Source organism: Salvia splendens, chromosome 18, assembly GCF_004379255.2.
Source record: "Salvia splendens isolate huo1 chromosome 18, SspV2, whole genome shotgun sequence".
Lineage (NCBI taxonomy): Eukaryota > Viridiplantae > Streptophyta > Magnoliopsida > Lamiales > Lamiaceae > Salvia > Salvia splendens.
In genome coordinates this window covers 2,462,711-2,488,752 of record NC_056049.1, presented here as the reverse complement: position 1 = coordinate 2,488,752, position 26,042 = coordinate 2,462,711, and the positions used below count along the sequence as shown (strand labels likewise).

The 26,042-nt window shown below is 37.7% G+C and overlaps 3 protein-coding genes across 3 annotated transcripts; 1 reads left to right on the top strand and 2 right to left on the bottom strand.

Moving 5' to 3' along the window:
- Nucleotides 1-7,404: 7,404 nt before the first annotated feature.
- Nucleotides 7,405-12,665, bottom strand: LOC121775850 (DDB1- and CUL4-associated factor 4-like). Its single transcript, XM_042172926.1, has 13 exons — nucleotides 12,553-12,665; nucleotides 12,377-12,483; nucleotides 11,068-11,208; nucleotides 10,756-10,886; nucleotides 10,051-10,275; nucleotides 9,582-9,754; nucleotides 9,236-9,336; nucleotides 8,869-8,934; nucleotides 8,463-8,518; nucleotides 8,306-8,363; nucleotides 8,002-8,122; nucleotides 7,802-7,921; nucleotides 7,405-7,724 (listed from the first exon to the last, which is right to left on the bottom strand). The coding sequence occupies exons 1-13, from the start codon at nucleotides 12,560-12,562 to the stop codon at nucleotides 7,630-7,632; spliced, it is 1,404 nt and encodes a 467-aa protein (XP_042028860.1). The 5' UTR covers nucleotides 12,563-12,665; the 3' UTR covers nucleotides 7,405-7,629.
- Nucleotides 12,666-15,405: 2,740 nt separating this feature from the next.
- On the bottom strand, nucleotides 15,406-17,065 carry LOC121776194 (transcription factor MYB61-like). The gene is made up of 2 exons (XM_042173348.1): nucleotides 16,369-17,065; nucleotides 15,406-16,281 (listed from the first exon to the last, which is right to left on the bottom strand). Exons 1-2 carry the CDS (start codon nucleotides 16,496-16,498, stop codon nucleotides 15,554-15,556), a joined length of 858 nt encoding a protein of 285 aa, XP_042029282.1. The 5' UTR covers nucleotides 16,499-17,065; the 3' UTR covers nucleotides 15,406-15,553.
- A 5,389-nt stretch (nucleotides 17,066-22,454) lies between these two features.
- Nucleotides 22,455-23,779, top strand: LOC121776246 (pentatricopeptide repeat-containing protein At5g66520-like). Its single transcript, XM_042173405.1, has one exon. It carries the CDS (start codon nucleotides 22,483-22,485, stop codon nucleotides 23,701-23,703), a length of 1,221 nt encoding a protein of 406 aa, XP_042029339.1. The 5' UTR covers nucleotides 22,455-22,482; the 3' UTR covers nucleotides 23,704-23,779.
- The last annotated feature ends 2,263 nt before the right edge of the window (nucleotides 23,780-26,042 follow it).

The window sequence follows — 26,042 nt, the reverse complement described above, 5'->3', positions numbered from 1 at the left end:
GAAGTGGATGTGTAGTTTTGTTGGGATTCAATTCGCACAAGACTTTCACACACTCAGGTGAATCACACACACACTCACAGTTGTATGATAACTCACAATGCAGAAGAACACACACTCACACTTAGAGTATCGAAGATGGTAATCTTGGAGAGAAAACTTGAAAACTCTTTATTGATTTTCACTACTAACTACGTACATGGTTTTGAGCTATTTAAAGCTCTACAATCAAGTAGCAACTGCTACTAACTAACTACAAGAAGAATCAAGAAAGCAAGAAGAATAACTGCTACTTCTCGGCTAACTAACTGCTGCACCAACGGCTAGTTTCTCTAGGCCGAACTTCCTTCTCGGTTCAAGACCGAACTGTTGCTTCTTCTTTTCCCGGCTCAAGACGAACTCTATTCTTGACTCAAGACCGAACTTTCTTTTCGGCTCACAACCGAGCACTCTCTTCGGCTCACAACCGAGCTCCCTTCTCGGTTCACAAACCGAACTCCTTTCTCGGTACACAAACCGAACTCCTTTGCTTCTCGGCTCAAGACCAACTGTCTTCTCGGCCCAAAGCCGAACTCAAAGCCGAGCTCAAAGCCGAGCTTCCTTCTTCTTCTGCTAGTTCCAAGCTAGTTCCAGCTCGGTAAGCCGAGCTTACCGAACTCCTTTCTGGCCGAGCTTCTTCCAACTGAAATGAGCACTCCATTATTACAATTCTCCACCTGAGGGCTCATCTCAGTTCTTGCACAAACATTGATCAACTTCTTGCAATGATCAAACTTGTCTCTACTTAGAGATTTAGTTAGCATATCTGCCGGATTGTGCAAGGTGTTAATCTTAACCACCTTCACCCTTCCCCTTTCAATCTCATCTCTAATAAAGTGCAACTTTATGTCTATATGCTTGCTCCTTTCATGGAAACCCGGATGTTTGGCCAAGCATATAGCTGAGCTGCTGTCACAATGAATCACCATTGTTTCTTGGTCAAAACCAAAATCAGAAATTACTCCCTGGATCCAAAAGCTCTCCTGTACAGCTGCAGTGAGAGCTATATACTCTGATTCTGTAGTTGAGAGAGCAACTACACTCTGCAGACCTGATTTCCAACTGATCACAGTTCCAAACATGGTGAACAAATAACCTGTTTGAGACTTTCTGGTGTCCAGATTTGCAGCATAGTCTGCATCACAATACCCCTGCACAACCTCCTCAGATCCACCTTCCCAGCTATTGAACACAATCCCCCAGTCCTTAGTTGACTTCATGTACCTCAATATCCATTTAAGAGCATTCCAATGCTCCTTCCCCGGGTCTGCCATGTATCTGCTAGTCACTGAGATAGCATGAGCAAGATCTGGTCTTGTACAAATCATAGTGTACATGATACTCCCTACAACACTAGCATAAGGGATAGCCTCCATCTCATCAGCTTCTTGCTTAGTTTTAGGAGCTTGTTCCTTTGATAATCTGAAACTCTGGGACAAGGGTGTTGAGGCAGGTTTAGCATTCTCCATTCTGAATCTCTGCATAACTTTGTCAATATAATCAGTTTGCAGCATCCACAGCTTCTTGCAGCCTCTATCTCTCTGAATATGTATGCCTAGGATCTTCCTTGACTCTCCTAGATCCTTCATTTCAAAGCTCGACTTCAGATCTTGTTTAACTTTCTGAATTTCTGTCATAGAAGGGCCTGCAAGTAGCATATCATCCACATAGAGTAATAGGTAGGCAATGGGAGTCCTGCCTGCCTTCTTGATGTAAATACAATCATCATATTCTGACTTGGAGAAGCCAATCTTCTTCATCTGTGCATCAAACTTCTTATTCCACTGTCTAGGACTTTGCTTAAGTCCATAAAGACTTTTCTGTAGCAGGCACACCTTGCCTTCTTCTCCAGTCTTTACATAGCCCTCTGGCTGTTCCATAAAGATAGTCTCCTCTAGATCCCCATTGAGGAAGGCTGTCTTCACATCAAGCTGTTGTAGCTCCCAGTCTAGCTGGTTCACAACTGCCAACAAGATCCTAATCGAAGTGTGCTTAACAACTGGAGCAAATACTTCATTGAAATCAATTCCTTCTTGCTGTGTGAAGCCCCTAGCCACCAGCCTTGCCTTGAATCTGATTCTATCTTTATCAGTGGTCTCAATCTTTTTCTTAAACAACCACTTACAACTGATCAGCCTCCTTTCTTTTCCATCTGTAGTCAGTCTGGATTTATCCACCAAAATCCATGTTTTGTTCTTGAGTAAAGATTCCATTTCCTCATTCATGGCTTCAATCCACCTTTCTCTGTCTTTACTCTTCATGGCTTCTTTATATGTGAGAGGATCTGCAATATCAATGCCCTCAGCAGCACAAAGTGCATAGTAGACCACATCAGAAAACCTTTCAGGTGGTCTTGTATTTCTTCTGCCTCTATCTCTTGCTATCTGGTACTCTCTGGCAGAATCTGCTGTAGGCTCATCAATTTTTCTACCTCGAGCTAGAGCACCATCATCCTCTGGTTCAGACTCACTTTCTGAGTCAGAGGCTCCACCTGCTCCTTGGCAAAGTCCCACTGGCTCCACCTTGAGGAAATCACTCTCAACTTCATTGGAGTCCAGCTTCCTTTTTAAGTATGGCATCTGATCCTCCAAGAACACAACATCCCTACTCACCACCACCTTCTGCCTACCAGGCTCAATGCACCAGAGCCTATACCCCTTAACACCCCTCTGATACCCCAGCAATATGCATTTTAGAGCCCTAGCCTCAAGCTTACTTTGCCTAGCATGAGCATAGGCTGCACACCCAAACACCTTGTATTTTGAGTAGTCACTATGGGCTCCATACCACATGTAATCAGGAGTCTCAGACTTAAGGGCAGTAGATGGACACTTATTGATGAGATAGGCTGCTGTATTCACAGCCTCTCCCCAAAATCTGTTGCTCAGACCAGAACTGAGTAACAAGCACCTTACTCTCTCTAGGATAGTCCTATTCATCCTCTCCACAACACCATTTTGCTGGGGGTTACCAGGAACAGTGCGGTGCCTCTTCATACCCTTCTCTTTGCAAAACAGATCAAACTCAGTAGACAAGAATTCCAAGCCATTGTCAGTTCTTAGGCATTTAACACTCCTTCCCTTCTCTAGCTCCACCTCTTTACACCATATCTTGAATTTTGTGAATGTCTCTGATTTTTCTTTCAGTATATACACCCACAGTTTCCTAGTGTAGTCATCAATAATAGCAAGGTAGTATTTCCCACCACCAATTGAGCTTACAGGTGAAGGGCCCCAGAGATCACTATGTATGTAGTCTAATGGGGCTGTAGAAGAGTGAATACCTGTAGGATAGGGTGCCTTCTTTGCTTTTCCAAGTATACACTGCTCACAGGGGTCCATCTTGTTGAAATCTCCAGAGATCAGGCCCTTCTTGATGAGTTCTTTCAAGCTTCCTTCTGCTGGATGGCCCAATCTCTTGTGCCATAGCATTATGGAATCATTTGACACTGCATTGCTTTCTCCATCAACAGCCTTAGCCTTCAGATAATAGAGAGTGTGCTCTCTGTCAGCCTCCATCATCACTGCATTCCCAGATTTCACAAGCATCTTTCCCTGACTCATCAATATGGTGAACCCTTTCTCCTCCAGCATTCCCAATGAGATGAGATTTCTTTTCACTTCCGGAATATACCTCACCCCAGTTAGGATCTTTATAGAGCCATCTTGCAAACTTAGCTTCACTTTCCCTATCCCTTTGATCTGACACACATGGTTATTTCCAAGAACTACAGTCCCTGATGCTTCCTGAAGATCATGAAACCAAGATTTGTTGGGGCACATATGGAAGCTGCACCCTGAGTCCATTATCCACCTGTGACTGATCCCATTATCACTTACATTCATGAGTTGAGCAGGGGGATCAGTACTCTCTACACAATCAGAAGTGTTGTGGCCCTCAGAGGCTAGTTTTCTCTTCCAGGCATGGCAGTCCTTCTTCAAGTGCCCTGGTTTCTTGCACCAAAAACATGCTCTGGTTTCCTTCTGAGCATCAGAACTTGAGGGTTTAGAGCCCTCAAACTTTTTCTTGAAGTTCTGCTTTTTGAACTTCTTCACATTCAAGGCCTCTGCAGTTTGAACATTGGAGCTTGCAGAGCTTCTGCTGGTAGTCTTCTGGAGTTCCTTAGCCATCAAGGCCGAGTAGACTTCTGCATAGGTGATAGGCTTATCTCTGCCATAGATAATTGCATCACTCAACTGGTCATACGAGCTAGGCAGGGCATTCAATGTAAGAATGGCCTTGTCTTCATCTGAAATTTTAACATCCACAGAGCCCAGATCATCAATGATCTTATTGAACTCCTCCAACTGCTCTATGATAGATTTTTCACCAGAAAAACTATAGGCATAGAGCCTCTTCTTGAGATACAGCCGGTTAGCCAAAGATTTTGCCAGGTAAACTTCATCTAACCTGTTCAAGATCTCCACCGCAGTCTTGGCTTCTTGAACTTCCCTCAAGACCTTATCTCCAAGGCACAGAATCACTGCAGAATGTGCCTTGAGCTGCATCTCCTCCATCTTTGCCTGAGCTTTATCATCAAGCATTGGAGCCTTTCCTTTCTCTTCTGTATTTGCAAGAACTGCGGCCAAGCCTTGTTGAATCAAGACCGCCTTCATCTTCATCTTCCACAGGCTATAATCATTCTTGCCTGTGAACTTTTCTGCATCAAGCCTTGCTGCCATCTTCCCACAGACGGCGCCACTTGTTGGGATTCAATTCGCACAAGACTTTCACACACTCAGGTGAATCACACACACACTCACAGTTGTATGATAACTCACAATGCAGAAGAACACACACTCACACTTAGAGTATCGAAGATGGTAATCTTGGAGAGAAAACTTGAAAACTCTTTATTGATTTTCACTACTAACTACGTACATGGTTTTGAGCTATTTAAAGCTCTACAATCAAGTAGCAACTGCTACTAACTAACTACAAGAAGAATCAAGAAAGCAAGAAGAATAACTGCTACATCTCGGCTAACTAACTGCTGCACCAACGGCTAGTTTCTCTAGGCCGAACTTCCTTCTCGGTTCAAGACCGAACTGTTGCTTCTTCTTTTCCCGGCTCAAGACGAACTCTATTCTTGACTCAAGACCGAACTTTCTTTTCGGCTCACAACCGAGCACTCTCTTCGGCTCACAACCGAGCTCCCTTCTCGGTTCACAAACCGAACTCCTTTCTCGGTACACAAACCGAACTCCTTTGCTTCTCGGCTCAAGACCAACTGTCTTCTCGGCCCAAAGCCGAACTCAAAGCCGAGCTCAAAGCCGAGCTTCCTTCTTCTTCTGCTAGTTCCAAGCTAGTTCCAGCTCGGTAAGCCGAGCTTACCGAACTCCTTTCTGGCCGAGCTTCTTCCAACTGAAATGAGCACTCCATTATTACAAGTTTTGACTGTATAATGGATTGAGCTTACCAACTCTTCCTTTAGTTTTCTCGCTTTGATGAGTTGAAATATTGAACCAATCCCCTTTAGTCAATTTTCAGAATTCTTTTACACATATTCAATTAATAGCTGCCAAATGATTATTATTATATGAATCTCTATGCCAGATCACTCTAAATCCAAACTCACTCAACCCCAATAATTTACAAAATTAATTAACAATCCTTACTTTTGGCTGTACGTGTGTCTAATTTATTACTAAATATAATTATTGTGACAAGAATTTATGCTGCCGCTTTTGGATTTATTAGTTGAACAACTCTATCCTACAATAAATGCAGTGATAACTTGTAAAAATGTAATATTGGCTGCCCTTGTGATTAAACGTAAAGGTATAGCGTGAGGATTACAATTGAAAAATGATATTGCAGGAGGGTTAATTATTGTTGAATCAATATAACTTGCTTGAATCAATATTATACTCCTATATTTCTTTAGTTGTTATTTACAACCACAATTATTCTCAATCTCTCACCTATGAAGGACTCGAACTCTGAGATGAGACGACATTAAGTCATCATAATAAGGATGGGTTGCCCCCGAATTTGCAGCCTTACTGTAGTGCAAGATTTTTGGTTGCCGCCAAAACCACCCAAATGGTGGCGGAATGCCGGAAAAATCAGGGTGAAAGAAGAGTGCCCAAGTGGGCACTGTTGGGACGACATTGAGACAATGGTTCACAAGTGTTCTTTGACAAAGAACAAAAGAGTTCAAATACAAAAAAAATTTAATTGGGGTTTTATTATTGTTCAAATACTTAAATGAAAATATACTACTAGTATATATTTTTAAAATGATAGATCTGCGAAGTTGAACGAGGCATGTTGTATTGCAGGTGTCATGACGACTAATGCGACAGCTGAAAAATGAAGTTACGAGTGAAAAATCGGGAATTATTGTGCTCGCCCTTAGAGTAAATGTCTTAGCATGCCTCTATGATTCTATCCTTATCTGCTGATTTTGTCACGGGCTTCCTGTTTGTTGTCTCTTTCGAATCATAGCACATCTTATTCTTATGTTCCCACTTTCCACATCCCTCAAAATTGCTTTTAATGCACACAATTATGTCTTATTACGATATCACAGTTCTCTTTATTTTCAACCCTTTAGTAATTAATATATGTTGTCGATTCAACACTCCACACATCAAAATAGAAATCACAGTAGTGATCAAGAACACTCCTCTTAGTAAAACGAACACTTAATTTGATTAATAGAAGTACATAATTGGAGTTCACACTTCTGCAGAGATAATAATTGTTTAAATCACAAAATCTTCTGATTAGTCCCATACGATTTGAAAAAGAAATATCAATCACAAAATTTTAATTTTTTTATACTGCCCCATCCGTGTACAAAATGGCGTCTTTTTTGATACTACTCAACAAAGTTAACTCATTAAATTAAGAACAGAAAAAAAAAGAAAAGAATACTTATTTTAATTAAGACATTTCAGCATCACCCAAAAACATTGTTTTGTACACGGCCGAGGCAACTAAGAAATAATGATACTTGGTGAGTTATCAAAATTTGACCAAACTTCGTAACTTAAATGAGCTAGCATCCATATAATAATATGCAAAGAAATGACTGCTGGGTCCACTGATCAGGGATATAATTAGTCCTATTTCCTATAAATGCAATAATGCACGTAACCAAGTTTAAAATTATAGAATCAACAATAATGCGACAGTGTTCAATAAATGACAAATGCCAGTTCAAGATGACCATGAAAACTCCTTTTTATTTCAGCTGTACTAGCAATGAATTCATATTTATTACTCTGGTCTGAATCCAACCACAGGAATTAAATAGCAATATAAATCAAAAGTTGAATTTCACTAATATAGCATTTAAAAGCAGTCAAACCAGATAGCACAAGATAGGACAAGAATGATTTTCTAGGGTCAAAGCCAGAATAATAAATGAATGAATTGGAATTGAAATTGAAATTGAAATTTCATTCCAGAGTCAACTAATGTTTTTGTTTGTTTCACATCTCAAGGAGATTAGGGGTCAGCAGCTACAGACTCAACACCAAAATTAGTATCTCTAACTACATCTTTTCCTACTTCTAACTCTATAACGGTAGTCAAAGCCAGGCTTAAGGTCTTGTCTTAAGAAATGAGTTTTGTATGGTATAATCAGAGCCAGTCCATGTAATAAATTCCCTCATATGATCCAAGCCAAGCACCCAAACTATGATCTTGCCAGTAATTTCTGTGATCTTGCCAGGCCGCTGTTAATTACGCGACAGGATCATCAATTTCAATATGAATTCTAATCTCAAGCAATTAGAAAAGAAAAGAATCGTACCCGAAAAGGCGCCTCTTCTTGGCCAGCAGACTGCTGATGGAATCGAGTTCATAAATTTCGCTTCCAAGAGCATTTCACCAGTCTTGATATCCCAGAGACGGGTGTAGCAGTCCTCCCCACCTGATGATGATAAACTGGAGATAGTCAGAACCAGTTTCAATCAGCATCAAGAAAGTGGCGTTCATAGAAACCATTTTCACCTGACATTACGACTTTCTCTGATGGGTCAATTCCTAGTTTTATAGATGTATGAGTATTTACATTGCCTTCATAAGATTGGACCGGGCCTCTCTGCATCAGACGATGATCGTAGAGCTTGATCTGGCGAGGCAAGGTAGGGTAGGTTAGGACTTAGTTTCCAGTGACCAAGAACAAATTATACTGTTTGTATACCCCACCAAGGAAGGTGGATATGCAACGGTCATGTAATTAGATATCCCAATATTGCACAGAAGAAACTAACGTCATAAATGTAGCTAATCAAAAAATTGTTGGAGAACTAACCGAGCCATCCATGGAACTAGCCAAGAAGTATTGATCCCAGAGATCAAGTGATGACAAGCTACAATTCAAGGAAAAAGGTTCAATTTAGCATTCGTGAATCAAATAGAGATCCATTAACAGATAAATGGAGTAAAACTAGTAAGTAAATCCTACTAACCAACAAACAGATGATGACATTGATGTCGTCAAAGATTTGTCTATCCTCTTTTTAATCTGCGCATGTAGTTTTAGATGTTCACCAAGATGAATGAAGACACATAAAAACCTTGAAACAAGAGGTTTGCTAGCATGATTAAGCATACTCCTTGTAACCATTTAGTGAAAAGAAGTCATATCTTCATCGCATATATTATTTTCATAGTAATTGATAAAGGCAACAGTACTTAGAAAATTAACATAATATTGTGAACACTCTAATACGTATTTTGAGCATTTATAATTTAACAAGATCCAGTAAGTATAGTAGTCATTGTAGAGTTATGATCTGAAAGCAAGCAGTTCACACAAGGAGTTTCATGCTTAATTTTCACATCCATAAGCTCAGTTAAGGATTGAACTCTCACCTGTTTTTGGCGAGTGTCAACAGTTAAAATTGCTTTATTTCTCAATCCGCATATAATGACCCTCCCCTGAAGAAGAAATCATATTAATCAATAATTGAAGAGAAAACGGAACTAAGAAAGCCAAATTGATGCAGCAAGACCACAAACATCACAATGCATGGGAGGGAATTCGTAAGTACTATGCCTCACTAGTAAAGCAGCTTGATATGTGTGTGTGTAAAGAGAGAGAGAGAGAAAGGATATGGTACAGGCTGCTTAGGCATGCTAGAAGGTGAAGTCAGCAGAGAGCTTCAGATGTGATGTGAGAACTACTACATCAATAGCTACAAAAATACATCCACGCATTACTTTTTTAAATTCATCTTACTGATTGTACAAGCTGCACAGACAATACATCACTCTTACAATCAAACACCCGTGATGATCCTCCAGTTTCCATATTTAGCAACATAACTCCTCTGTTGGTTCCTACAAAAAGAAAACACTTGATGTTAACTATGAAGTGCACTACAGCACATTTTGTCACAAACTTGGAATGTTCTGTCTTTCATTAATTTCGAGAAAGAAAGAAACACGGCACAAATAAATAGGACAACTTTCCTCAGCAATTGCAGCAAGAAAAGTAAGAAAACAAAGAATGGTAGTAACCAAGGGATGACATTTTATCATGTAATAATTATAATATGAAGAACCATAAGAACAAAGGTGATTACCAATTGCAGCACGGCTTCCTTCAGGATCACAGTCAGCAGCCCAAATGGTCTGTTTAAATGAAGCAAGCTCATGAAATTCTTGTATTTGAACACTGGCGCCAAAATGTAGTGGCTTACTTAGGTCTAGTAGGTAGACGGATCCAGAAGCATTTTCCGACCCCAGTGTTGTGATGCTGTTCTATTGTTAAGTATACATTAATGAGTGAAATTACTGTGATCTAAGCATAATATCAGCATATTTAAACTAAATAAGAATCAAGACCACAACAATCTGATGGGCCAAAGTCTCAGTAATATTATCCATTCAACAATGACAAAGCATGATTTGATTCTGCACAGTTTATGCACCTTAAAACACATCAGTTAAAGCCCATTAAAAAAAATTAAATCACATTCCACTTAAATCATTTAAGTTAGAACAATATATTTAGGATAAAATATCATAACAACAAGTGTCACTGAAGGATACAGAAAGAATTTTGACATATTGTCAGCGGGCAGACAACTCTTTCTCAGCGACATAAGAGAAGAAATTTCAGATGCCAAACATGTAGTGGATCCATACGAGTTCCCCAATTCTTTGACTAGCTCTTTGTGCCTTGGTAGTGTATCTGAATTGAGAGGCCATACAAGATCAACCTTATGGTTTTCCATTGGATCTACTTCCTCTTCAGTCTTTCCAACTGGAAAAATGCTATGGAAATATATGACCATCAACAAAGATTAGCCAGAAAATATTGAATGTGGAGTAGATGAGCAAACACAGTATAAAGAAATGAAGACTACAGAAAAAGCTTCCAGCTTCTTTATGTACACTTATAAACATAAGAATTTGAGTTGGTCATGGTTTTACCAGATAATCTGGAACATATCTAATTAATAGTTATTGCAGCACAATCCTCGGCAAGTAAATTGGCATGTATAATAAACATATAAATATTCAAACATGTAAATTGAAATTTTTGTAATCACAATCTTGCTTCCCGAATCCCGACTAAATGAAGTCATTCACATACACAAGGAAGGACTACTTTACCTATCAAGAAAAAGAGGCTAATCACTGCATCATAAGTTGAAAGCATTGACAACTAATGGGAACAAAAACAAATCCCAATGATGAGAGTGATCTACTTGCCATTTTCAACTTGAAGCTAGGTATAGAAATAAAACTCACCACAGTAAGCCATTTGCGCCAACACTCACTAATATATCTCTCTCCGTGAGACCGTGTTGAGACGAAACATCAGCAACCACATGTCCCAATGCAACATTTGCAATCCTCTTAGTTCCTCTGTATTTCCATATCTGCAATTCTCATACAAGTGAGCACATAAAGGAGAAGCCTAAACAGGAAGTGTCTAAGTTCAACATTGGTTGAACATGCAGAGCACAAAAGTCTGTATGATTGATTGTGTAAAGTGCAAAAACATTAAAATAAGATACAAATTTCAAGATTCATATAACAATATGAGAAAGTAACTCTTACCATTGGTTGCGATGCATGGCATTTTTGATAGAAGGATTGGAAATTAAACTTCTCTTTGCGGGAAAAAATTACATTACCCCACAACTCCCTGGACTGAATCAGCTTTTGCCTCAATTTTAGGCTTTGGCATGAGCTGTCTGCCTGAAATTATAAAGACGGAAAGAATTATGTCTTAAGCAAGGTAGGCAGATAAAACCAGGAACTCCAGCAGCTGTATGGGCTAACTAAAACCCTTCCCCTAAAATATTCAAATCTGGAAGTTAATCGCATTATGTTTTATTTTCGTATGACTTATTTTTTGTTGGATGGAGGGGTTGGAGAAGCAAGGATCCTTTCATTTACTCACTATTATAGAAAGCATAGATGCAACCACTTCCGTTTCCCCACAGTAAACCAAAAATATCACGCAAATATTACCAATCCCCATATACAAGCCTTCATTAATCCAGATGAAATATAATCCAATCAATAGCTAATAACCTTTTTAAGCACAACATGTCAGCAAGTACTAAAATACTTATCTTAAATTGCATATTCAATCAGTTTTCTTGGAGGCTGGCTGATACACCAATAATCATAAAAAGCTTGAATACAGGGTTAAGTTAGTCCACATTATAATGTAAAGCCAAGAGACACGTATGCCGACAACACAGAACAATGAGGACTATGATAATTGATCAATAAAAGGGGGCCTGGAAAAGCAATGAATTAATAGCACAAACGAGCCGAGGAAATACATCAATTAAAAGTAACAGTGATCATAATAATATTCAAATAAAGAGGCGTATAGATATTTTTCCAAACGGTGTATCGTGGAAGCATCCTTGGTAGGGGCTTAAGCCCCTAACCCTACCTACATCTCTCCGCCGCTGCTCCCCAGATACACACCATTCAAATGTTCCCAATCCTAGATGTAAGAATTCATTAATCCAGATGATATATAATCCAATCAACAGCTAATTAATAACCTTTTTTAGCTCAACATGTCAGCTACTACTAAATTTCTTCTTCTTAAATCGCATATTCAATCGATTTCCACCAATGCTGACACACCAATAACCCTAAAAATTTGGGTTAAGTTAGTCCACATTATATCGCAAAATGCGAGAGACAGGTGTGGTGAAACATAAAAGGGGGCCTGGACAAGTAACGAATTGATAACACAAACGAGCCACAGCAATTGAAAACAACAATGATCGTAATATCGTTCAATAAAGAGGCATATATAGACAATTCGAAGGTGGACCGTGGAAGCAGCTCATAGAGCACTCATCACCAATAATCGCAGTATAGAAAAGTAGGTATATACCTTGGGTGGTGGGTTTGGAGGGGGAGGTTTTCTGGAAGAGCCAGGAATTGGGCCTTTGTGGGCAAAATAGCGTTTCTTCTCCTCGTCATAGTAAAATCCAGGAAGCTCTGCAACACGAAATCAAACGATTAAACGATTGAAGCGGTGAATTTGGAAGAGAGGGAGGGAGAGAGAACCTGTCGGCATAGCGATATGGAGAAGGAGAGCAAATCAGATTAGGGATAGCTGAGGAGCAAAGGGCAAGACTGCGGACACTGTCTTCACATTTGCTTCTTTGTCTTCGTCTTCGGCCCAGGCTTAGTGTCGAAATAATAATAATAATAATAATAATAATAATAATAATAATAATAATAATAATAATAATAATAATAATAATAATAATAATAATAATAATAATAATAATAATAATAATTCGTCTTTCTTTTTAATTAACTCTTTGTCAACAAAATTAGTAAGTATAGGAATTATAGGGTATTATGGAACTGAAATTTGACTATAATCCATTCTTTAATTTTTCCTTTTTTCTGCTATTTATCTAAAGAGGTGATCATTCAACCAGATTGGATTGTTATCGGGTTGATCTAATAATGACATAACTCGTTAAAGCTAAGACTTGTTAACTAAATCATCAATATGAACACGAACAGGGTCGACACATAATATGAATTCATTTGCGACACTATCATATTTGTATTGACGTTACACGAAACAACGCGAACTTAACAATACACGATAACAACACGAAATGATGCAGGCGTAGTAAATATGACCTAACAATGTGGTAGTGATGGTCATAGCAATGAAGCAAGGGATGGTGGAGTCAATGATTATTAATTTGTTTTAGCTCCAACAAAAATATGTCAATGATTATTAATTTGTTCGGCTCTTAGAGCACCCATAATGGGGCGCCCGATGGCACGCCTGATGGCTCCATTGTGGGTGCCCGCCCGATGGCACGCCCTACGCCCACGCCTTAAGCTTCGGGTGCGGAAGAAGCGCAGACGATGGCCTATCGTCCGCGCCATCGGGCACCATTGTGGGCTCCGCAAACGATGGCCGCGGACGATGACACACGTTTTTTATTTTTTTTTAAATGCTAAATTCGAAAATTTTGTATAAATACCTCCTACCCCGGCTTCATTTGTAACATTTCATTTCACGATTTCACTCTCGAAACTCACATTTTTATTACTACGAAATGGATTCAAGTCCCAATAGTCCGATGTTTAGTGGTGATGCGCGTTGGCAGGGTACAGAACCCGACGAATATCGGTCGTTCGACGCCAACACGCAGTACAGAACCCGATGTTTAGCTACTCGTTTTGTTTTTTAATTAGTTTGCATTATATATTCGAAAACATTTAAATTAATTAACTAAATAATAGTAAAAACATAAAGGGCGTCCCTTAGGGCGCCCCACTGCTGGTGGGATGGTAGGAGGATAAAAATGATGACGTGGCGGTGCATAGGGCGCACCTTAGGGCGCCCCATTGCTAATGCTCTTACATATTGACACGACTTGTTGGTGCCGCGCGAAATTATCTACTACATCCGTCTACGAAATAGTCTTAGTACTTTTCGATTTTGGGTCGTCTACCAAAATTAGTCTTTGTCTATTTATAGTAAGTTTATTATATACTAATAATGCGAGTCACATTTTCAACTAACATTACTTCAACCACTTTTTCTCACTATCTACCTCTTATTTTACTAATTTTGCATTAGCGCGTACGATACCGCGGACGATGTAACACGTTTTCCCTTTTTTTTTGAAATTTTTATCTATTTAAACCCCCATTTCTCTTCCATTTCCCACACCAATGAGGTTCTATCTAGACAGACCTTAATGCGCAACCAACAAGACCATGCTCAGCTCATGAACGACATGATTGAAGAATTTTGGGACCGTAACCGCCGTTGAGAATTTGTAGTTTTTTTTTATTTCGTAGTGTAATGTTTGAATTTTAATGAAATGAAGTTTTTTTTTCAAATTTTTGTAGTGTTTTAAATATTCAAATAAATAAAATGCTTATGGCGGACTATAGGGCGGCCTATAAGGCATCCCACTGCAGGTGGAAGGGTAGGAGGATGAAATGCTAATATGGCGGAGCATAGGGCGCCTTATAAAGCGGACACGCCCCATTGTGGAAGCGCCTTAATACTATGTTACTACAAAAACTTTTCTTATGGACGAAGATTGTATATAGAATTTTTTAGCATTAGGTTGAATAACAATAAATGTGATGAAGTAGACAATTGTAATTTGGTTCGTATATCAAATTAGTTTTTATTTATTTATGATAAATTTTGTGTGCGTCTCATTCTTTATTAATAGTATTATAATCTTTTTTTTTCTTTGCGTCGGAGATGATGGAGGATATTTTTTCATAATATAGATGAGGATAAGTGAGAATAATTCTTCCTCGTCCATTTGATAGTAAGTGAGCATGTTTAAACGTTGGCAATGAGCTAGGCGTGACATAATAATTTCAATAAATCAAGATATTTATAGAATTTAAAGTGGTAATCACCATTTAAAATAATTAACCGCAGGATATAATAGTCATTTTAACCTATCAAAATCCATAAGTAGAAAAGTTTCTTAGTCCCAAAATTTGGGTTTAAGACTTTTCTAAAAGAAAAGTTGAATGAATGAACCTTTTCCAACATTTCCACATTTCCTTGTCGTCCATGTCTAGACTGTGAGATGCCACGAGACAATTGCGAACACTGAAAAAATTATTTTTTATTCGTACAATATTTTTGAATAATTCGATATTTTGTAGTATGAATCATTGTAAAAAACTTATGTCATTGTAATGAATCTTTAAAAATTACTATTTCAAAATTCTAAAATAACTGAGTGGGGCATATAATTTTAGAATTTATAGCTCGTACAAAACGAATTGAATAGGCACTTTGTTCGAAAAAATACCAACTCTACTCTGTCGACTGTCGTCAAAGTAAAATCTCATATGAAGATGCGAGATACTTAAAATTCTTTTTTTATCGTGTAAAAGTCTTTGTCATCACAATAAATAGAAAATTTACTATTTCAAATATCCAAAATCAAATTTGATTATATATAGCCCCTACCATAATAAAATTTTGCGTGCGCTCCAGCGTAAGAAGTAAATCCTTAAATTTCCATAACAACAAATGGGAAACTTGAATGAATCAATTGACAATGTCCCAAGCAAGAGCATCATCCATAGGGTTAAAATTTTGTGGAGCTATAAATGCAGAATCCAGAAACGGAAAATCAAAGTGACACGTGGCGTCAAACAGCTCCTGATGCAGCTGCTCACCACCACTTGAGCTTAGTATAACCTCGTCCTCGTCATCATCCACCTTGTACTTGTACACACACGCGGCCGCCGCCTCATTTTGTCGTTGCTGCTGCTGCTGCTCGGATTCTTGTCCCAATGCTGCCAATTGCTGCGTCACCGCAGCCCAGTCAATGCAGCCGCTCTCGTTCAGAACGCTGAACTGGTCGTGTAACGACGACGTGGCATTGATGATGGGAGCCACGGCCGCGGCTGCAGCTGCAGATGCAGTCGCGGCCGTGGTGTCAACAGTGAAAGGCTGTTGATGGGATGCTGAGGTGGAATTGAGGCCTCTTTTATTATTAGTGGAGGTGGAGGAGAGAGAAAGTAGATTGTGTGTGTTTGGATCCAAACCCTGAGCTATCAGCTTTTTCTTGATGCACGAGTTCCAGAAGTTCTTCACCTCGTTGTCTGTCCTCCCAGGCAAGTGCTTCGCGATCTGCGCCCACCGGTTCCCCAGAATCCGGTGGACGTCGATGATCGTCCTCTCCTCCTGCTCGTTGAACGACCCCCTCTTCAAATCCGGCCTCAGATAGTTTATCCATCTCAATCTACAACTCTTCCCACACCTTTGCAACCCTAATTAGAAAAATGGGAAAATTAATTTTTTTTAATATATGCAGGGCAATTGGTCGCTAATATCACAAACATTTATTTAATTATTACCGGCGAGTTTAGGGACGGAACTCCAGCAGCCGTGGCCGTAGCTAGTGATGTGTCGGATGAGCTTTTCGTCTTCTTCGGGTGACCAAAGCCCTCTCTTCACTTTCTGTTTGCTGCAGCAATGGTGTCCCATCTCTCTCCTTTAATCACCTTGATTATTCACAACTGCACCATCTATTTATACTAATCAGCAATTAATTAATTTTCTTCACTAATTATCACATACTACTTTAAAAGAATTTGAAAGAAACCCTCTTTTTTTTTCTCAAATAAGGGTGTTTCCCCTAGTTTTGGCTATGCTATACATATTTGTTGTTGGTGAAGTGTACGAAATAGTATAAGTTAATATAATAAATATGCAAGCATGATTTATTATGTAAGACAATTGCAAGAGACAGCAAGGGAAATTAATTCTGTAGGATAGATAAATATTTCAAATTAATTAAACTTAAGCTTCACTCATTAATATTTACAAGTTTTCTTCTAAGCTTCACCACCACTCTTCCATGTTTAATCTTGTTATTAATTTTCACTCACACATATTACATACCTTTCAGTTTACAGTTTTCTTGTGATTAACTAATACTACTCCTATTATATTTAGATATATGTGAAGTGACAAGAAAACTTTTTGATTTTTCTTTTGCTCTATAATTACTTATTATTTGTGTTGACCACGTCGACGTTAAAGCATGGTGAGCCAACGACACGATTATTATAATTTGACTCTTTATAGTTACTAATATTTACGAATAAGCTCAAGTTCACTTCCTCATCTCCATTTGTTCACAATAATCCAACGATGAATTTTTTGATATTATTGTATTTTTAATATAAACGCCTAGAAATCATATATGGATATTATCGTCTATGGGCTAAACAATGTAGTTTATTCATATAGAATGAATCCAAACTTCACGTTTTTTCCAGCTGATTTTAAAAGCCACGGAACAAACTATAATTTGACCAAACTTTAGAATTTTTCAAGCAATTTCCTTTATATTTTACAAGTAAATTGCCAAAAAAACCATCAAGTTTGTTCAAATTCTAATTTGTCTAGTAACTTTAAACTTTAACTGGAAAAATCACGACGTTTGGATATTTGTTCGCAATCATCCAACTAAATAATTTGGTGATATGACAGCCGATAAATTAAAGGTGGACATCACCGCCAATAAGTTAAATTATGCCGTTTATTCATAAAGATAAAATGTATTGTTTGGTTAATAAACTTCAACAACGTATTATTCGCAAACAACCAGATTTTTGCGCCCTATGACACTCGCAAAAAAAATTCAAAATTCGTGAATTTCCGACTGATTTTTAAAATTGCGAGATTCATCAAATTTGTTCTAACTTCACGATTTTTCCGGCAGTTAGCCTACTATAAATAGAAGCATAGTTATTATTAATTAATATTAGTGCGCGCGCATGAAATTGGCAAGATTTGTTTATGTATTAGTATGAGGTTTGGTAATTGAGTTATAGTTTGAACACTAAGGAATGCAAAATGATTAGTACATAAATAATGAAAATATAATCTAAAGAGGAAATTAAGGGTATAGTATTAGAGGAGTGAATGATGAGATGTGCATTTAGGGGAAGACCAAATGATTTAGATGAACGATGCTTCATCATTTGCCTTGATACAAATTCAACAAATATAGGAATCTTCCCACAAAGTGAATTAGCCTCCTCAGCTTCTTTCTAGCTGCCTCCTCTCTAAGTCCCCACCACCTATGCATATATATCCCGACGGCAGAGAGAGAAAGATACAACAAAAAAACAAAAACATAAATTTGGGATGTAATTTATTGATAGTATAAAGTGGCAATGAGAAAGATAGTATAAAGTGGTAGTGATATATAAGTAGAGTAGGTAATGGGACTTATATGATAGTTTCAATTCTTTTTTTTTTGTATCGACATGAAATGTGTCTTGTTTCATTTGTCTCTTACCTTAAACTTATGGAGGCGCGTCTTTGAAGTCTTGAACCTTTTTATATCAGTTCTCCCCAGTTATATAGAGGTGGTGAGATATATATCTATTTTATTTGTCAACACTTGCATCTTACTTTAGACCATTCAAATGTGGGTTTTGAAGGACTTCGATTTTTTTGCACTATTTGGACTAGCCCTACATTAAACTAGACCATAATCTCCAAACCAAAGTTTAAGTCCTAATATACTATTGGGTCAGTATGTTTTCTGTTTCGAATTAGATATATTGCTGGGTCAGTCAGTTACAATTACCGAAATGCATATTTGTTTGTTTCATGCTAATATACTCTTCAATATGCATCTTAGAGGGGTTGGTTTTTTCTGATCGGTTTGGAGTAGCCATTCATTAAACTAGAACATATTTGAAGATGGGATATTTGTTATGTCAATCATTTTTCTGTTTCACCCCAAATATGTTCTTAGGCCTTCGATAACCCACTCTCCTACCATAATCGAAATGTATATGGTCCCATCTTAAAGCCAAATAGTGATAACTAATACGAAACTTGTATAATGGTTTCAATTTTTCTCACTGTCAATATACAATACTCCTATTTATTTGTTTTATTTGAATGTCAACCAAGGAAATATATAGCATGTGGAAATGAATCAAAATCGATAATGAGGTGCAGCCCCATCTAATGATTTTTAGTTGCCCTTTTATCTTTTTGCCTCCTTTGATTTAAAACATCTTTTCAATTCAGGAAATCAAGTGATAAAGTAAATTGCCTCTATAAATATTTTTATCACAAGTACCCCTATATTATATATGTTCACTTCCGCTGCTTTTCCCCAAAATTTATGTGACACACAATTGATTGATTGATTTTACTCCCTCCATCATTAATTACTTAACTCTATATCAATTATCAAGTGCTATCCACGATCTAATTTAAAATTATCCATTTATTATAATTAAGGGTGAATAGTCAACAGATTAAATCATTAATTATACGGCAATTCAAATCTATACTATATATACTTTGAATATTCTGAAAATAATAAATAAGTGTGGAACTACCAAATTATCACGTCAAAATGGTAGTATCATTTTGATTGATTAATTAGATGTAATTTTGATATGTGATTGAATTTTTCTATATATTTTTCAACAGAACGATTTCGTATTTTGGTCTAGTTAGACAAGTACTCCCTCCGTCCCGCACTATTCGCACTTATTTCCTTTTTGGGCGTCCCAAGTTACTTGCACTCTTTCCATTATTAGTAAAAATTTTCACATACAGCCGTCATTTTTGACTTTCCTATACACTCATTCCTTAATCTCCGTGCCGAAAAGGAAAGGAGCGAGTAGCCCGGGACGGAGGGAGTATTATGTATCACATCAAATTGGCCGATATGGTTTTAGACATTTCGGCATGTCATTTTGGATTTATTTGGGGGAAACTCACTTTGTAGAAATTTGTCCACACGTTAAAAGTTTATGTATTTTCATCACATTCAAAGTTAAAAAATAAAGACTAAAATTGATCTATTATTACTGTAACCTTCGCCTATCAACCCTTATTACAATTAAAACTTCAAGAAAACTCATCTTCAGTTAAGTCTTTATTATTCTTGACAAGTAAAATACATCCAGGTTGGCATTGTGTATGGAAATATTATAAAATTTGTTTTATTCAAAATAATCAAGAATGGACAATGAGAGTGAGTAATACTGATATGTATTCCATTTTTTGGATGTGTAGTCACATATCATTATTTTCTATATATTGTATTTCTTATTGAAGGAAAAGTTATAGGAGTATATGATAAAATTATGACGAAGGTAAAAATGGGATGGAGTACTTATGGGCCCTACTCTAAATTAATCTCCACTTAGATTAATTAAGATGATTAATTGATTAATAAAATTTTGCCGACAAGTTTGCAATCATCTCCCTCTACTTATTTCAATTATTTTTTCAGGGAGTTATAATATGCAATGCAATTCATTAATTTTTGAATAATTACTTGTCACATTTTAATGATGTGATCATAAGGTTTCCCCTTCTCTCTCAGGTTGTTAATTTGCCCTCTCATCATCACCAACTAAATATCTCCCACTCTCTCAAAATAAAAAGAAACAGTAATTTTTCCGTTAATAGTTATGGGTGTGATAGTAATGTAATACATATAATTAATTAGAATATTTTAGCAATAATATTATATACGTGGCCATATCCAATCAGATAACGACAATTAGTGAAATAAATAGTTAAATTGTGTGCTTTGATAATGATAGGGGCTAATGTTTCAGATTTTTAAACAAAGTATGTTTCTTGAGTGAATTGTACAAGTTGGAAAATGGGACATGAGGAAATTGGTGTTAATTTGGACAAGTAATTAATTAAAAACTTGTTGTTTAGTGATAACAACAACATTAATTATTGACGAGGTTATTGTGTGAGGCTGATAAAATAGTGTAACAGCTGGATTAAGAGTAGTCAATGAGAAAGGAAGGTGAAAGGGGTAAAGTGCTATGGAGAATATTCATGTCTGTACTTCAACCTCATGTATAATTATAAACAATCAAATTAAAATTAACAAACAATCACATAAGTAACTTTTAGCTACTTGGGATGGTAGATCACTAAAAATGAAGTTTACCGACCGAGATAATCTTCGACGAGGCTCTTAGATGGATCTCCGAAAGCAGGGCAGAGCCAGAAAATCATATTTGGAGGGACAAAAATACGTATTGGCAAATTTTAAGTATTCCAGAAGGAGGAATTAAGGAATAAACTGAAAAAAAAATTATTAATAGGTTTTATGTATATATGTGAGAAATTTGAGGGCTCGTGCCAATACACTAGATCCGCCCCTGTCCGAGTCGAGTAATAAATAAATTTTTCTAACAAAAATAAACGAATTTTGAGGGATTACTAACAAAAATAACAATTGAAAAAAGAAAAAAAATTATCGACATGCAACATCCGCCGGTAAAAGTGTTCAAGGAACGATAGTTTACCGACGAATTCTCGAGTTTGCATTTTATTTAGCCAAATCTCCCTCCTCTCGCAAACTCCACAAGATTGCATTTTACCACCTAAAATTATATTTTTAGCAAATTGCACCCATGGAATAGAGTATTATAAATTCTACTTTGCACCCTGCAAGTTTTGACAATTGAGTAAACTTTTCACTAAAATTTTATAATCGCTATTAATATTTAATATGGTGATCAATCTTGTATCAAATATATGCATGTATTTTAAAAAGTTCTTTTAATGTATTAATTTTATACTCCTTTATTTTACCTAATGACCGAATGATATAAAAATGTAATAAGTCCTTAAGATTATGAGAGATATAAAATATAAATTGTATGGTAACTAAATTGATAGTGTTGATTACAACTCTTTTAAGTTATTTAAGAAATGAAAAGTAGAATTATTGTAATTCACTAATTTTCAACACATTCCACGTGTAACGATGAAATTCATAAATACATATATAGCATAGCTGCATAGGCATATAGCACCTGAAATCATACAAAATCATTTGATAATAATACTATCATTAATTGATTTTACTACACCATTATTCCAAGATAGAGCAATGGCATTAGCAGGCCAGGCTAGCTTTCTTGATGGGCTTTTCTTAAACTTTTGAATTTCCAAGTCATAGGCCACTGTCTCTAGTCTCTATAGTCTTATACATATTCGAGAACTGTCGATTTCGGTTTTAAAAAATTGAAATCTTAACCGGTTCAATTTTGGTTTAACACCCTTGATTTTATCGAATTTTCATCATTTTTTTTCATTTTGAATCAAAATTGGTAACTAATGTGATTTCAAGAACTGAAACTGAACAGATATGCAGATTTTGGTTCAGCATGATATAAAAACCATAACCGATCCTTGAGAACCGCCGATTTCAGTTTAAAAAAATTGAAATATTAACCGGTTCCGTTCTGGTTTAACACCCTTGGTTTTGTCGTATTTTCAACTTTTTTTTTCCATTTTGAGTCTAAATCGTTAACTAAGCGATAATTACGATTTCAATAACCGAAACTAAACCGATTTTGGTTCAGTACGATATAAAAACCAGAACCGCGGACCGGTTCGAATTTTAACCGGCGGACTAATTTGAACAAGAGATCCCTTCCTTTCTAAATATGGTGAAGATGCGGCTGCTCTGCCGCGACCAGCGACGGCGACTATATTCGAGTTCCATAAACACGGCGGCGGAGTCTTGCTCGCCCCTTCAAGACTCCTTTTCCATCCTCTCCGCCCTCAAATCCTCCTCCAGCCTCCCCCACACCCGCCACCTCCACGCCCACCTCCTCAAACTCGGCTTCTCCGCCCACCTCCACGTCGCCACCTGCCTCCTCTCCCTCTACGCCCCCGCCCAATTCCCCGACGCCTGCCTCCTGTTCGACCTAATGCCCCACCGCAGCCCCGTCACTTGGAACATCATGATCACCGCTCACTCCCGCCGCGCCCAAATCAGAGCCGCCCGCCACATGTTCGACGAAATGCCCCACCGAAACCAATCCTCCTATTCCTCCATGATTGCCGCCTACATCCACAACTCCCTCCTCCGCGACGGCCTCTCCCTCTTCCGCATCATGACGACCACCGCCCTCGCCCCCGACGAGCTAACCCTCGGCCCAATCCTCTCCGCCTGCGGCCGCCTCGGCTCCGTCGGATTACCCTCAGGCAAATCCACCCACACATTCATTATAAAAAACAAATGGCACCTCAACGCCGAGCTCGGCGCCTTGTTGGTCGACATGTACGCGAAATGCGGCGCTCTAACGAGCGCCACATCCGTGTTCGCCGCGATGAGGGACGCCACACGCAACGTGGTCGCGTGGACGTCCCTCATCTGCGGCGCCGCGCAGCACGGGCGCTGCCAGGATGCCCTGGCCGTGTTCGAGCGGATGAGGGAGTCCGGGGTCGAGCCGAACGACGTGACGTTCACGGGCGTCCTGACGGCGTGCGTGCGGGCCGGGATGGTCGACGAGGGACGGAGATGCTTCGGGATGATCGGACGGCCGAAGATTCAGCACTACGGATGCATGGTGGATCTGTATGGGAAGAAGGGGCTTCTGAGGGAGGCGTGCGAGGTGATCGAAACGATGCCGTACGAGGCGAACGCGGCCGTTTGGGGCTCGTTTTTGTCGTCGTGTATGTTGCATAAGGAGACGGGAGTGGTTGATAGAGTGGTGGATAAGGTGATGAGTGTGATAAGGCCGGATAAGGATGGAGGGGTTTACTCTCTTTTATCTCAGTTGTATTTGTTAAGTGGGAGAGTGAGTGAAGCGGAAGGGATAAGGAGCTTGATGGTTGCACACAATGTGAGGAAGATTAGGGCTTCTAGCTTCATTAATTAAGCACTTTCTTTTTTACAAAATATTTGTCATTTACAATATCTTTATTTTTTATAAGAAAAGCGGGCAAACTCCAAAATAGCAAACTAATTTAAGAGTCAACTATTGAGACCAAGATTTTATTGATCACAACTGAGTCAAAAGATGAGAGTAATCCATGAATCCTTTGCATCATGAATTGAATAGATAGTACATCAAATTGGCCTACAATCATGGAAACCGCAACAAAATTATCATTCTCCACTTTCAAAAATGGAACATATTCCAATATTAGCAACAAAACTATGCTAAAGAATTGAGAGATATTGGGCTGGGCCATCTTGTAAATGTATTTTCAGCCCATATATATGGTCATAAATATTGAGCATTTTTTTAGTAAAAAGAGATCAGCTTAATGAAATCTCAAACCAAACTTGACGATGAAATAAAAACATCAATCAGGTTTCAGTTTGATAGTTTTCTCTAGTCGTTCGCTAATATTTATCACATTTGTTTGTACTATTTTTGATAATGTATCTCATAACTCATTTAACTCATATTTTATTATAAAACTAATATACTATACTATAAAATTAGATTTTACATTACACTAGCTTTTTTCAACCCACTATCCTCTATATTTCCGTAAAATGTGAGTTTGGGTCAAATAGTGACATTTAAAAGCCGATGAAGAAAGTAAATACTTTCTCCGTCCACCAATAATCGTCCCAGTTCGCCATTTTTGTCCGTCCACCAATAAATATTCTATTTACTTTTTTACTATTTTTGATAATGGACTCCACATTCGATTAATTTTATCACACATATATTTTATTATAAAACTAGTATATAAAAGTAGAACTCACATTCTACTATCTTTTTCTATTCTCTTTCTATTACAATTCTTAAAACCCGTGTAAAATCAAATCGAGCCTATTATCCTTAACTACCTTTATTTCAAATCCGAGGTGGGGATTCCTTCATAAAAGAAGATGATGACAGAACACAAACGTTTTTCATGTCCTGCAAAAAAGGAGGAGGAGCCTGTCAGTAGTTGGGTGAAGTTTTTTAATGTAAACTGATGTTATTTTATCTACAATTCACATCCACGAATGTTCATAATTGTGAGTTTACAATATTTTGTGAATCGAGTCATTGGACTTCTCAATGAAAGCACCAATTGTTACAGACTAAACATGAAATCATCCTAAAAGACTAGTCTAGGGGCAACATTAGAGTCCGTAACATACATGCCAATATTTAAAAAAAAACAAAAAAACCATACATGCCTATATTAAATGGTCACTATTAACTACATGTTGTGCAGTTATCTCAACTATGGGTTGATGGCTGCTCGTGCACAAAATCTGAATCTTTCCGGTGCTGGAAATCCATGCATCACTAATGGCTATCAAGGTGTGCAAATTAATTAATTCTTTAATATTGTAATTATATGATACTGATGTATAACTCAATTGAGCAGGGACATACTCCTACAGCGGGGTTGATTACAAAGCAACACCTCCTCGTTCGGGCACAAACTTGTCGGGTTGTTCATTTGATTTAATCTTCATACCTTAAAAATAATTATTGGCGTCATTTGTTTTACAAATAACATAAAATGAAAGCATGATTTGCCCATTTTCACTATAACTTCAAAAAATGAGCAAATCAAGCTTTGATTTATTATGTAGTTCGTAAAATTAATGACGTGAACAGTCATTTTAAGGTGTTAGAGCTAAAGGAAATGAATAAAACAAAAAAAAATTATATCAACGATCACTAAGCGAAAACGATGCTCACATAAGGCTATATGTAGGAAACATTTTTCTATATAGATATATAGGGTTGATCTATGCTAAACACAATTTTAATATAAGGCGCAGAACCAAACATACGGATGTCATTATTAGTTTAATTTTTGGTCATTTTTAGTAAGGATGACCTAAAATGATCTAAATATGACCTTAAACCTGAATTTTGTAAAATGACCTCAAACCTGGATAATAATGACCTTCAGCGTGTTTGGTTAATTATTGACCATCAGATTGACAAATCTCATGATCTGGATTTGACATGCGTTTTGTATTGAGATCAAGTGTTGATCACTTTCATAATATGCTCATCATAATTAGACCTGGATTAATATGAAGTTTAACACACATATGTATATATACATATGTGTGTGTATGTGTGTGTTGACTGCAGGCATCAAACCAACAAAGAAAATAACTCTTGTGAAGAATTTGGAGTACAAGGATTCGAGGATTGAAGCAGCATGGCCCCTTGGCTGCGCAGTTGAACTCCTTTCATGAACTTTTTTAATTATAATTTCAATAATGGGTTAGCCATCCAATCTTCCT